Consider the following 15,513-nt stretch of genomic DNA (forward strand, 5'->3'; position numbering starts at 1 on the left):
TGTGATTAGAGACCTTATTGGAGCTTCAGAACAATTAAAAAGGGGAAGACCATCAGTAGAAAAACCAGTGAGTAAATTCAAAAGGCATATTCCCTTTAAACTGCGCCATTCAAAGTCTTCTCATATGCCCTAAAGAACTACTTCTTTGAGATGTGCCAACTGCAGCATGACAGCAAATGTTAGCAGAACAGAGTGGAAATGTTCATCTTGCAATGTCGGACTTTGTCTCAAACACGACAAAAATTGTTTTGCAACGTTCCATGTGAAACAATAGGAAGAATAGGAAGAAAGAAGTGCTACCTGGTTTTTATTTCCCATTTAATTTTTTGTTACGCTATGTTCCTGCTGATATCTTGAGAATACTACATCCTTCAGGATATACTTCAGGATCAGCATTGTTATTTTGACTGAATTTGTTTTAGGAATATACTAAAATAAATAAATTTCACAAAAAACCTGTTTTTTTTTTATTTAATAAAGATTAAAGTGTTGAGGTTCAACCACACACAAAAACATTAAATTTTGCCCTTTTTGCACACACAACTATTAAAAATATTTTTCCGGGTACCAAATGTTGTCTATTAACATAAAGGGCCTTATTATTAACCAATTATTTTACTTTCAATCAATTCTTACTACTGTAAACCACCAGCTAGTGATCTTTCAACAATTTCAATTAAAACTTGTCACACATTTGTTCAATTGTTCTTTAGCTTCATTACGTTCTCTTTCAGAGAAATCAATTTTGTTATTTTTTCCATAATGTAATTAGCCTTGTATAAATCAGTTAACAATTAATTCCCCAACATTCAACTACAAAACAACTGTACACCTAATTCAACATAAAAAAAATTTTCCAGGTATCAAATGTTATGTTTCAACATAAAGGGCCTACGTTTACAATTAACCAGCTTTTATAACAGCAACTGACTGCATAGTGTTACATACATACTTTCATACCTTAAACTTTAATTAACTGTTGTTTACAATATAATCAAATCTTTCAAAATCCAATAACCGTTTAATAATACAATTTAACTACTATCCAAAATATACACTCCAGCAACATCTCACGTTACCATATATTGACTAAATTATAATTGTCTCTTTATTACTTTTGTACACTCAGATGCAAAAAAACGCAACGGAGAAAATTTTGGTCAAATTCAAAGTATTTCAATATTTTATTTTTAGCCCTATTTTGATGATTATAAAGATTTATATTGACTTATATTTGACTTATTGTACGGGGTTAATTAAAACGTGGTTTTATTATCCTAACTTTAAAACATACTGTGGAATAATTCCGTTTGCAAATTTTCGTAAAAGCTAATTTTTCGGTTGCAACCATGTCTTCTAAGCATTGTGTTTTTTGTTTCATGTCAAAATATGCCTTGGTCCATTTTTTAGAGCCAAATGAATTTGCCACAATTTAGGACTTTTTTAATTATGATTATTTTGTAATACTACGAGGTGGCTTTGGTGACTGTTATCATTATGTCATACTCACACTTACATTTTGTTTACCTATGATTGATCGTGGTTCTTAGTATCGAAGATTGTGCGAAAGCCGTTGCTCTGGTTAAAGATGGGCGAAATTATGAATATGCGGCTAGAGTACTACACACTCATCAACTGGAACAAACAAGCGTAAAGCGGGAAGTGACAGGAAGTGCAAAACTACCGCTTTAGATGATCGGTTTATACGAGTCAACGCTTTGCGGGATCGTCATTTAACAGCGGTGCAAACAAAGAAATCAGCTTCAAGAGGTTCGAGGCAATAATGTAAGTGTATTTACAGTTCGTCGAAGATTACATGAATTTAGTTTGCAAAGTTGCAGATCAGCAACTGGGCCCAAATTACTTCCACTGCACAGAGTGGCTAGACTACAATTTTCCAGGGAACATTTACATTGGAATTTAGGACAATGGAGTAATGTTCTTTTTACGGATGAGTCGAGATAATGTCTTCACTTATCAGATGGGAGAGAACGAGTATGGCGTAGAACTGGAGAGAGATTTGCGGAGTGTGCTTTCATTCCCCGCGGTAGCCATGGGGGGGGGGGGGGTTCGGTGATGGTATGGGTAGGAATATCCCGAGAGGCGCAGAATGAATTGGTGTTTATTGAGGGTTCGTTGACTTATATATCGGCGATGATTTTCTATTAATACAAGATAATGCGCGACCCCACTCTACAATGTGTGTCACACAATATTTAGAGGAAGTTGGTATTAATAAAATAAACTGGCCAGCGTGTTCGCCAGATCTGAACCCAATAGAGCACGTTTGGTAGAAACATTAGGTCGCGACGTCGCCCAGCCTCAATTAACGAACTTCGCTTGGCTCTAGAAGAGGAATGCAAAACATCTAGCAAGATGATATTCGCAACCTCATAGACAACATGAGCCGCCGTGTACAGACAGTTATAGAGGCTAGGGGAGGCAATACAAAGTATTAAGGTATTTTTTAGTAGTTTTTCTTTATTTGAGTACTTAGGTTAAGTTACATTTAAGTTGTTTTTTTTTTCTGTTTTGTTATTGTTATCATTGTTCATTAAAACCATTATTTAAATACAGTGCTTCTGGGATGTCGACATGACATTCCTTTGATATCAGTCACCAAAGCCTCCATCGTCGTATTACAATTAATACAAAAGATAATGGTAATAATAGGAAAAGTCGTAAATTGTGGGTGGCAAAGTCATTTCGCTTCTAAAAATTAACCAATCCATATTTTCACATGAAACAAAAAACATAATACTTAGTAGACATGGTTGCATAGTTACATAATTTTCAAACACAAATTTTCAAGATAAATTACACATTAGCCCCAGATTACAATATAAATCTTCCATACTTTTATTTATGAGTTTATTTATATATAGTATTTATTAGTTCAACCATCTGTCTTTGTCAATTAATAAGTCAACATAATTCGTATACCTCCCATTTAATTTCCAGATACCAAATGTTAATTTATAACATAAAGAGCGTTATCAATATCTCTTTTACCCTTGTTCCATTAGGTACATGTATTGATGCTAACCTACTTTATATTCAAACATTTTTAAAGTCTTTCCACACGTACAATAGTTTCATCACAAGGTTTAAACATAATTTTCAGGGTATACCACACTTCTACCCCAATATATTGATGTTTGCTACTGTTATAAGGAACAAAAAATTAACAAATTTTAAAATTTCTCATCGTATTCATTTAACACATTGTTGGCTGGTGTCACATTTAGACACATACTACAAGTTACATTGACTGCTTTGTTCATGAGTCTTCATTCAGTTTAAAAACTGTCGTTTTAATTAGTTGCCATCTAGAACCCATTCAGACATTGTCTGAGGATCAGCAGCAACCACTATTGTGAGTCTTACATTGCCATGCTGCAAATACTTTAAGATCACACGATCTTTTCAGCAAAAATGTAACGCATAATAAATTTTGTAACTTTTTAAGGATTTTTAGTGGCTTGACTCATGTACATCTGATAATAAACTGATGATGGACTTTTTAGCCCGAAAACATTCTGTGATGTAGCCCGAAAGGGTATTTTTAATTATATACCTTTTATAAAGAATTTTTAAATATAACTTATATTAAAAACGATTTACGAACATATCAAAAACTGTAAATATAAATTGTAGCTTTAAAACTAACTGTTACATATCAAAAACTGTAAATATAAATTGTAGCTTTAAAACTAACTCTTACATTTAAGTAAATATTATATTATAGCAAAAAAAAAATAAATAAATAAATAAAAAAAATATGTATATATAAATAAAAAAAATAATAAAAAAAAATTCAAAAATCACAAGGAAGATGTAAATCTCCGAGATGTTCAATCGGGTTATGTCTTAACGCAGGAAAAAAAATTGTAATTTATTAAAAATTGTCCGTTAAATTGTACGGATGATTGTATGTTTATTCCTCTGATTGTAAAAATTGTTTGTCTTTAAATTTGTCTGGCTAATTGGCTCGGTCAAGGCCATCAAACTAAAATAATAAAAAAAAAATAAAACTTTTGTGGTTCATGGTATACAGTCAACTACAGGAATTTCATTTTCCTTGTAGATTTTAAATTGTAAATAAGTTTCATGTTTTAGAGATCGAAGTATTAAGTTGCAGAGAGAGTGAGTACTTCAGTTTCGGCACAAAAATGTTTTAAAACAATATCAATATAATTTCCTATAATTTACTTATTCTAAGTATTTCTCAAACACTTTACAAATATTACGAAAAAAGTTGTAAAAAAATCTTACCTGAGAACCCAACGTTCTTCAACGATCTTTTTATAATACCTGTCCCTTAGACTTTTATAAGAATCCATTGCCTCAGACGGGTTAACTTCCAATAGTGTGTAACTTTCTTCTAGATTCTCCTTTTTATCACCCAAAAGGACAATTTTTCGTACAGTTCCGTTGCAGCCACCAACCAATAATGTCACATCGATACTACTCACAATATTTGAATCATCCAAACTTTTAGTAAGATAAAACACCACTGTATTTTCCGATATTTCAATATCTGTGGCAAATAAATAATGGATGTATGAAATTTCTTTTTTCAGATTGGACTTGGTGATCAAACAAGTATTCTTTGGGCCCAAAAGAGATCCTTGTATGCAACTACATGCGGTAATCATCTGACTGCCGTTACAGAAATCTGGTATAATCAGTTGATTCGATGGATAGAGACACTTGGACAGTTGAAGTTCTTGGCTGAAAAGATTGTAACAGTCCTAAAAATGTATATAATATTTTTATGTGATTAAAGAATGCCCTTTAGCGAATTTAAACCAAATTGGGAGTACAAAGCTAGTGTAAGTTCACTATGGTTCTTCAGTTCAATAAACAGACCAATGAAAATGTTTTAAATAAATTTTACTAGCATGACCCCAGCGTACTGTGTTGTTATTCCATGACGTAATATGATTTGAGCAACGCAGACTTCTGACCTTATTAAGAGAATATCAACAAGAAAGGTGAAGACGTATTGTTCCATAGTCAACGATGCATAGCAATTGCATTGCTAAAAGAAACTGCCACAATTAGAGTCACGGCTTATTGATTTTAAATCTTATGTACATTTTGAGCGGATAAATTCAAATACTTGGGTTTTATAATCACGAAAAAGGCAACAACAGAGGAAAAATTACACAAAGATTAGGACAAACAAGAACAGCAATCCGACAACTTAACTCAGTATGCTGGGATAGACACCTAAATATGAAGACAAAAACACAGATTTATAAAACATTAGTGCGAAGTATTATGACATATGGGGCTGAAAATTGGATCATAAACAAGAAACACAGCAATAAGATAGTAGCAACAGAGATGAAATGCCTGCGAAGATGCTGCAGAGTAAAAAGAGTGGATAGGAGAAGTAATGACGAAATAAAGCAAAGAACATTAATAGAAACAGACATACTAACATATATAGAACAAACAAGATTTAAGTGGTATGGACATGTAAGAAGAACTAGCGACAGCAGATGGATAAAGAGAATAACCGAATGGAGCCCCATAAGAAGGAGGAAAAGAGGACGACCCCTAATGGAGGAACGAAGTAGACGACGCCATGAGTAAGAGAGGCCTAAACGATGGAGAATGGGACAACAGAGATAGATGGAAACGGTTGAGCGAGGGAAGGCAGTGAATACTGTAGAATCCCTAAATATACAGGGTGTTTCAAAAAGGTATGTCATAAATTAAATCACGCATTCCGGGGACAAAAATAAATTGATTGAATCCAACTTACCTTAGTACATAAGTGTACACAAAAAAAGTTACAGCCCTTTGAAGTTACAAAATAAAAATTGTTTTTTTGCATTATCTCCTAAACAACTTGACATTTTGTAATAAAAATGGACACGTTACTTTCTTGCTCTGAAAGCATTTTTTATACAAAAGAAACAACAAAATCTAAGCGCACAGAAAAATTTTAAGGGGGACGTGCAGTAATAAATCCCCCCCAAGCTTTTGAGTACGTTCAAATCAAATGAATTTTGTGGCATCATTAGTTTAACACATTATCTTTCAAACTTTTTTGTCTCATCACTTTTTCGAAAAACTAGTTTCTCCTAGTTGGCCATAAAATTACAATTAGTTTCTACGGATACAATAATTACAAACAGTTCCATCAATAATAGTCAATAATTTAAAGCCATCACTTATTGTGTGAATAAGATTAATATTAAAAATTTTGATATGACAATGGCCTACACATTTCAGTAAATGGCAGATATGCGTTTAACTTTGGGTAAGTTGGATCAGATCAAATTATGATTTCAATAAACTATCGGGAATATCGTAGGTGAATGTCAAGGAAATAGTGCAGCAGCCGGAAGGCGTTATGCAGTAAAATACCCCAATCGAAATACACCCGATAGACGATTATTTCTGACCATTGATCGTCGTTTACGGGAAACGGGTACATTCTAACCGCAAGTTGCTGGCAATAGTGGTCGTCCACTAATGGATGAATCCAAAAAAAGAAATCCTATCAAGAATCGAACAAGCAAGGAAAGCATTCATGAGCATGAAAACATTTTTTACAAGATCAAACCTTAGTCTGCAGCTTAGAATCCGAATGATCAGATGTTACGATTTTTCTGTCTTACTGTATGGCTGTGAAAGTTGGACAATGGACTCTGAAATAGAAAAAAGAATGGATGCCTTTGAGATGTATGCCTCTGTATATACAGACGAATATTGAGAATTCCATGGGTACAAAGAGTTTCTAATGTTGAGGTACTTCGTCGCATGTGTAAACAAAAAGAATTACTAAGAATAATCAAATAGAGGAAAATGCAATACTTGGGGCATGTGTTGAGAGGCGAAAGATACGAATTACTTCAATTTATACTGGAAGGAAAAGTACAGGGCAAAAGATCAGTAGGAAGACGCCAGAACTCGTCGCTGAAAGACCTCAGGAGAAGAAGACAGCGCCATGAGAAGAAGAAGAATAATGGATGCAACTGATGAAGACATTTTAGAAATCATTGAAGAAGTCCCTGGAACAAGTAAAAGGGTAATAGCTGCTCAACTAAATTTTCCTCGCGTAAGGGTTTGGAGGCGTTTAAAGGATCAGCTGCTTAAACCCTATCACTTAACGGTTCAAGAGTTATTGGTTAAAGATTATCCTAAAAGAATTGGATTTTGCGATTGGTTGTTAATGGAGAATACTCGAAATGTTAATTTTATTAGAAATATTTTGTTTACCGACGAGGCTACCTTCAGTAGAAATGGAATAAAAAAACATCATAACGAGCACATTTGGGCCGACGAAAATCCTCACGCCAAAAAAACGACTCATCACCAAAAGACTATCAAAGTTAATGTTTAGGCAGAAATTGTGGATAACAATCTAATAGGCCCAGTATTTCTTCCCGACAATTTAAATGGTGATAATTATTTGCAGTCCTTGGCAAACGATTTACGAGAGTATTTGGAAGAAGTGATATTGCAATAAGGCAAAATATGTGGTTTGTACAAGATGGCGCTCCACCGCATTACAGTAATGAAGTCCGGGAATACCTTTGCAGGCAGAGTCCTGGTAAGTGGATTGGAAGGGGTCGTGACGCACCTATTTCTTGGCCACCCAGAAGTCCAGGTCTTAACCCCATGGACTTTTGCTTTTGGAGGTTTATGAAAGAGAAAGTGTATTCTGTAACAATAGAGGACGAACAACAATTGAGGGTTAGAATAATTGAAGCTGCAAATCAATTTCGTCAAAAAAATATGATTTTTCAGCGCATTCGGTTTTCCTTATTAAAACGATACCGAATGTGTATTGAAGAAAATGGGAGTCATTTTAAACATTTATTGTAATGTATTTATAGAGGTTATAGACATTTTTTGTACGTGTTAATTCATTTATAAGCCATTTATTTAGTTGCACGTAATTTTTTAAAGGTTTATGAAAACCGCCGTAACTCAATAAAAACTGTTTTTTGAAAAAAGTGATAAGAGGCAAAAAAGTTTTAAAAATAATGTGCTAAACTAATGATGCCAAAAAATTCATTCAGAACAAGAAAGTAACGTGTCCATTTTATTACAAAATGTCAATTAGTTTATGAAATAGTGTAAAAAAACAATTTTTATTTTGTAACTTCAAAGGTCTGTAATTTTTTTTGTGTACACTTTTGTACTAAGGTAAGTTGGATTCAACCAATTTATTTTTGTCCCTGGAATGCGTGATTTAATTTATGACATATCTTTTTGAAACACCCTGTATATATACATTTTGAGCTCTGTATCTACGAATTCTTTTTCTCGCAGGCTCGTGGTATAAAAAAAAGAAACAAACATTAGATGACAATTCGAGTTCTTATAGAAAATACAGATACACTTGAGGTATGGCGGCAATGCTTATCTGGGATAAAATAAGGCTGAGGAATATGACGGAATACTATAAAAACTTCCAACGTATTTAAGAAAAAGGACTGGTATGAAAAAGGTTGCTATACAGATTTTCTATACCAGAATTATAAGCAACGAGAAAAATGCAGAAAAGAGCAAACATGCAACTTCCTCCACAAATTATTATGATGGTCCAATTCACAAATACTCTAATGTAGATCATGAACTAATCGGACAAAATAAAATTCCGGGAATAAAATTAGGTCTATAAAAAATGCCCCAATAAAACTTATCAAAGCTCAATGTACTCCTCAATGTGAAGGATGTCGACACATGGATAAGTACTTACTTACTTATTCGTGGCTTTGCACAGCATATTATGTTTGCTATTGTTGTTTTAATTTGTCCGTTCCACTGTAATTTTAGCGGCACTCTTGTCTCGTCTATCCTTCGCGTATGTCCATATCAGAGTAATTTTCGTTTTTCTACTTCGTCATTTAGAGTCTCCTTCGCGTTCATTAGTTCTCTAATTCGCTTATTTCTAACTTTGTCCATTAGTGTTAATCTCCAGCTTCTTCTCCAAAACACCATTTCCATAGTATTTATTCTGTTTTTCATTCTTTTATTTGTCATTCACATCTCTGAACCATACAGGGAACAGCTCTCCTCTATTGTCTTAAAGATTTGTTGTTCAGTTTTGCTTGTAATACCGTCGCTCCATATTACTTTATTTTATTTATTATATCCGTTTCATCTGATCCTGAATTAAAGTTACCCCCTAGTATTCATATTAATTTGTTTGTCTTGTTGAGTTGTTTGCTTTGGTTGTCAATACTAAAAGAAGAAGTCAACAGAACATACCAACAATAAGGGATTAAAGGAAGTCGCAGACATTTCATATAGAAGTATACACTATACATTTGCAACCCAGAGTACACAAATATATAAACTACGTAAACACACATTACACAACCAAATACTACCAAAAAAAACACACAAAACAGTCAGCATTTGATATTCCGAAGGTAAAAACACCACCCTCAGATTTTTTTCAACCAAAACCAGGCTGTTGCCTACAAGATCGAGGTAAGTAAGTCAATCATCAATTTTGAAAAACATAACCTATCAACAACTTGTTGGTTATACATTTTCGCAGAATTTTTAAAATAATTTTTTGTTGAAAACAATTTACGGAGTGGAAATTGAAAAGTCAAACGTTAGTTAAAAATGTAATTTTCATTACAATAAATTGTGGCTTAATCCCATATAAACATATTATTTAATTTAGAAAAGATATACCAAGGAAAGAAAAACATGGACTGCATACATAAAAGAATTAATATTAAATAATAGATATGTTGGTAAACTTCTACTTACTTTATCCAGTCCGATATAAAAATTCGTAGTAAAATAATTAGTAATAGGATGTGTATACATAAAACAGCTGAGACTTTGCCAAAATGCCAAATCCCGATTGTAGAACGCTTCAAAAAATATATCGTCTTTTTCTAAAGTTTCATGAGTCCATCCTGGTGCGAAGAGAGCTACAGATAGATTGTTTTTTACTGCAACTTCTACAGCCTATAACAAAAAAGCGTTTAATTGTTTATATAAATAAAACATAATTTTTTACAATGTTATGGGGTTATAAAAAAACGTACTTTTATATTATTATACCTCTTATAAGGGATTTTTTAAATAAAGTTTTTAATATTTATGGTATATGTGAATTTATCTAAAAATGTGAATACGGCAATAATTCCAATTCATTCATTCTATTGAAAGAAGTTTTTTGTCGATAACGAATATCAATTTGTATATACTACTCTTCCTTTTAGTAACTGAAAGTTATAGTCAAACGTTAATTAATTTAATTTAATCTGATCTAATGTGAATTATTTTAATATTGCTATTGAAAATATTTAAAATAAAAAAATAAATTGCATAATTATTGTTACTATAATAAATTTACACGCCACCAATGAACTGCACTCGTTGCAGATCTTGCCGCAGTGTATGCTTTTGAAACTATAACCTCACAATCCTATTGAATTTTAAGTTCGGGATAATTACCTTGGACGTATTAAATTTTCCTCCCCCGTACATATTCCTCCCAAAAACGTCTACACCTACAAATACATCAAAATTTCTATACTTAGCAGCTGCTACGGTATTCATAATGGTTTTTTCGTTCCACGTATAGTTTAGAAAAATTCCGTCACAGGAATCAAAAAAATACCTGAAATAAACATTTGTTTGAATCATTTAATTCATATATAAGCATATCAGAGTCTTATATACCCTAGAATAGAATAAGATCGGTCAATGTGGTCGCCAACATCACTAGAAGATATGTACCTTTAGAAAAAGAAGACCAGAGCTTTTGGAAATTATTTACATGTTAATGCTAATCATTTTTGGTACGTACGATATATACAACACCTCAGCCCATATTAAACACCAGGATATACTTCTTTTTTTACTAAATTTTATTGTTACAAAATCTACTCACAAATATCCCATCAGAAAAATATATATTTAAAAAATGTGTACACTTACTGATTTTCTTTATTGAGTTCGTTTTGCCAAAGCAACTCTCCTTGAATGGTAACACTGTCGTACCAAATAACTACGTTTCCAGGATTGTCTTCATGTAACAGTCGAGTAAAATAAGGAACAAATTCTTTTAAGGCTTCCATATTTTCAACTTTATTTTCAATATTTAATAGCCAACCGTCAAAACCGAACAGTTTCGTTATTTTTTGTAAAGACTGAGCAAACGTTTTCATTGTTTCCAAATCTCGAAATATATGTTTATCACAAATATCCTTCCCTGAATCAAATTCGGTTATTAAAGTGCCTAAAAACAAAATCCCCACTGTGTATTGGTAACATTTGACATATTTAAACATAATTACTTCCTATAAAACGCTTAAATCTATTGTTTTTTTTTTCTATTCTATTTTTAAATATTTCGGAGGTAATATCCTATTTATAGAATTTGTAACTGGACTAAACTGCAATTAACCATAGACTGGAATAACAAAATTTACCTAGAATCTTCACGCCATTTTTGTGAGCAGCGTTGATCCAACCAAGTGGAGGAATTGTTATAAAATGATGACTAAAATATACAAAAATATCAATCTGGGCCCAATTGTAAAATGTGTATCCATTTCCTACAATTGCCTCATCTGGATTATGAAGATACCTAAAATTATTCACGTTATTTTTTAAATATGTATACCGAATATAGATAGTAAATTTTATAAAAATCGGTCAAGCCGTTTTGAAGAAGTATGGCAACTAACTCTTTGACACTAATATGGCAATTAAAAATAGAGGTTAGTAATATTCGGGTAAAAATTAAGAGAGGTATATATTTTTAATGCCACATCATAAAAAAATAAACATAAAAAATTGTGTATAAAAAATTTAAAAAAATGTTTGGGTTGGATCACCCTTATCACTTAGGAATAGGAAAAATATATTACGACCAATTATCAGACCTATCTAATATACATAGAAAATTTTATAAAAATCAGTCACGCCGTTTCGGAGGAGTATAGCAACTAACTCTGTGACACTAATATGGCTATTAAACAATAGGGGTTGGTGATACAAGGGTGAAAATTAAAGGGGTAAGACGGGTTGTAGAGTTGTGTTATAGAGGTAGCACCTTTTATCGGACGACCACATCGAGCGTCATAGACGGGAGATGGTTCTTGATAACTGGTCCTCATAAGACAACTAACTCTCACTTATGGCTCCACGTGCCACACCCCGGGCAACTGCATTGGTCTGCAGGCTAAACTAAGTGAGGGTAGCCAGATATGGCGAACATTTCACCGAGCGATTGCCGGTATAAGCAATCCCACACTTACTGAACAACGGCTTCGGGCGGATGAGTTGGTAAGTGGAATGGCACTCTTATATCCTGGCGCTAAGAAATTGACACCAAAGGCGAACAAATTAAGTAAACGGTCAACGGCATAAGGATGCAGAAGGCAAGGAGAAACCACTGCATTAAAGATCCAATTGGATATCTCTAGTACAATCATCATGGCAATGAGTACTAAAAGAAAAAAAGAAACTGATCATGGGAATCGGAGCCCAAGATCCGACAGGGGAGGAACAGACACCAGGTGGTTAACCGGCGAAACCGTCAAACATTGTCAAACATCGAAACAAGACAAAGTAAAATTATCAAAAGCAAAAATAGGTACGTGGAACGTCAAAAGCATGTATCAACCTAAACTTTTAAAATGCATAACATCCTTGAAGAAATGAGAAGAATGAATATAAATATAGTAGGTGTAAGCGAAACATGGTGGCCAAACTCAGGATACCTTTCGACAGAAACCGGTACCTTATATTACTCGAGAAACATTGACAACCAGCATAGACGTGGAGTAACAATTATTGTCGATACAGAGGTCAACAAGTCAATAGAGGGTTTTTTCCTAATCTAAGAAAGAGTGATGCTACTACAAATAAGGACATCATACACAACTAAATTTGATCCAAGTATATCCGCCAATGACGGATGCAACAGAGGATGAAGTAGACATATTCTACCAACAAATTGAAGATGCCCTGAAAATGACAAAGAACAGGGAAATCACGGTAGTTATGAGCGATTTCAATGCAAAAGTCGACAAGGGAAGAGCTGGAACAATAATGGGAGATCAAGGACTAGGGGAACGTAACGATAGAGGAGATCGTCTAAAACAATTCTGCCAAAAACAACGTCCAATAATCACAAACACGTTCTTTAAATTACCTATGAAACGGTTATATACATGGCGCTCACCAGCAGATAAACCGGAAAAAGGGGTAAGAAACCAAACCGATTATATAATGATTAAAGAGAGATATCGTAACACCATCAAATTAGTTAAAACATATCCAGGAGCAGATGTCACATCAGACCATAACCCCACTAACCGCCAATGTCACGCTTAAGCTTAAACGTATTAGAAAACCCCAAAGAACTCCAAAATTAGATGTTAGAAAACTGAAAGAAGCTGATATAAAAAACAAACTCCGACAGAAAATATACGAAAACTTTGATAAATTATATACTAACATCTACGAGATAAACCAACAATGGAAAACATTCAAAAAACTGCCCCCTCGTTCCATGCAAAGAGATATTAAATGAACCGATAAGAAAGAGAGACAACTGGATGACCGACGAAATAGGATGGATCAAAGAAGACAAGCCAAGAACAAAGACAGTCACAATTACAAAATCATTAACAATGAAATCAGAAAAATAATAAGAGGCAAAACAAACTTACTATGAGGAAAAATGTAAAGAGATAGAAGATCTTCAGAACAAATACGACCTATTCAACCTGCATAAAAAGGTTAAAGAAATAGCAGGGCTGCAAAAAACAAACCACAACACAACTCTTTTAGATAAAAATGGAATAATTATGAAATGGAAATACTATGTTAAAGAACCTCAGAACCTGGTTCAACACAACATCTGTGCAGCTTTTCCGCGCTGCTGCAGATAAGATAAAGATTGTCATGATGGTCGCCAACATTCGTCACAGATAGGCACATCAAGAAGAAGAAGTTTAAGCTTATAAATTACTTTTGTATATTACTTTTCCTATAATATCTTATCATACTGGACAGTCATACAATAGAGTGGAATAAATCATCATACACTATGCTCCATAGTTACAAATGAATACACTATAATTGATCATTTTGTTATCACTTTATTGCACAACATAGCAACCATATTATGTTTCTGCGGGCTTGTAATAATTTCGAATAGCCACAATAAGGTAAAATTAAATATGATTTTATTGTTGTGTTACCTGTCAGCTTGATATCCCCCTTTGTAATCATGGCACACTAACATTTTTGGTACTAATCTTGCATCTATCCTAGGCCTCACAGAAAAGTAATCTAGTTCTGAATGGCAATCTTCTTTGTAATTTTTGGCTACAGTACATGATCTGGGTTGTAGAGGTTGCACCCTCGAAATCCAAGCAGGTGGTTCCTAAATACAAAACATGGACATCATGATATCTAGACCAACACATAAAATATCACAAACTAACACAACAAAGGAGTATGGCTACAATAGCCAATATAACCAATAGGAATACACACAACCAAACTTATGGAACTTATATGGAATCACCATATATTTCAAGCCAATATTTATTTCTTTTGAAAAAACGTTATTGTTGCGAAGAATAAAGGTTTTTATTGAAAATTAACAAACCGATAAAACAATCAGAGCCCTACACGTTATAGATTATGTGCTTTAGTTGCACATTAAACGAAAATAAATAAACTTACTTTTGCATTCAAAAAGAAAGTATGTCTTATAGCATAGCGGCAGTGGCATGGAACATAGCGGCAGTGGCAGGCGTAACACAGGACGTTGTGTTAAAAATTTATGCTAGGTATCAGGAATTAGTAACGCTTAAGAATAGACTAAGACAAAGTGGCCAAAAAGTAACAATGGCTCGCCACGATCGTTTCATTGACCAATTAGCTAGGAGAGACCCAACAATTTCTCACCCACAATTCCAAAGGCAACTTTTGGAAGCTATAGGTGTAAGTGTTTCAGTTAAAGTGATAAGAAAAAGACTTCGTACTAAAGGACTATACAGCAGTAGACAGTTACGGGTTCCCGAGTTATCCAGACAGCTTAATTGATCGCTTAAATTGGTGTCTTTAACACCAAAACTGGAACATTAGAAATTATCAAAATGTGCTATTTTCAGTCGAAACTAGGATTTGTGAAAAATCAGATGATCGGCGAATTCGTGTACTTAGTGAGCGAAGAAGTCAAGCAAAAACGGATCTTACCAGATCTGTTCACAAATATAAAGGAGAAAGTGTCATCTTTTGAGGAGGCATTATGATCAGAAAAAAAATTCTTTAATTTTTATTCAACCAACTTTGACAGCTGATAGGTATTTTGATTTCGTTCTAGAAACTGTAGTTAGGCTCTGAAGAGGTGCAATGGGAGAAAATGTATTTTAGGATATTTTTAGATCGGTAAAAATGAGCTGATTCCAAAAAAGTATAATACTAGGGGTCTAACGGATATAATTTGAAAGATATGCGTTTAGAAAATTAATTTTTATTGATTTATAA

The 15,513-nt window shown here is 33.5% G+C and overlaps 1 protein-coding gene across 1 annotated transcript in view; it reads right to left on the reverse strand.

The window, feature by feature from the left end:
- ENGase (cytosolic endo-beta-N-acetylglucosaminidase) overlaps positions 1-15,513 on the reverse strand; it is a 31,890-nt gene that overhangs the window by 2,706 nt on the left and 13,671 nt on the right. Inside the window, exons 3-8 of the mRNA XM_072523787.1 lie at positions 14,217-14,401; positions 11,433-11,590; positions 10,939-11,239; positions 10,453-10,618; positions 9,757-9,960; positions 4,276-4,754 (exon numbers count right to left, since the gene is read on the reverse strand). Coding sequence (XP_072379888.1) covers positions 4,276-4,754; positions 9,757-9,960; positions 10,453-10,618; positions 10,939-11,239; positions 11,433-11,590; positions 14,217-14,401 — 1,493 coding nt within the window. The remainder of the gene's footprint in view (positions 1-4,275; positions 4,755-9,756; positions 9,961-10,452; positions 10,619-10,938; positions 11,240-11,432; positions 11,591-14,216; positions 14,402-15,513) is intronic.

The sequence above is a fragment of the Diabrotica undecimpunctata genome, chromosome 2 (genome assembly GCF_040954645.1).
Source record: "Diabrotica undecimpunctata isolate CICGRU chromosome 2, icDiaUnde3, whole genome shotgun sequence".
NCBI classification, from domain to species: Eukaryota; Metazoa; Arthropoda; class Insecta; order Coleoptera; family Chrysomelidae; genus Diabrotica; species Diabrotica undecimpunctata.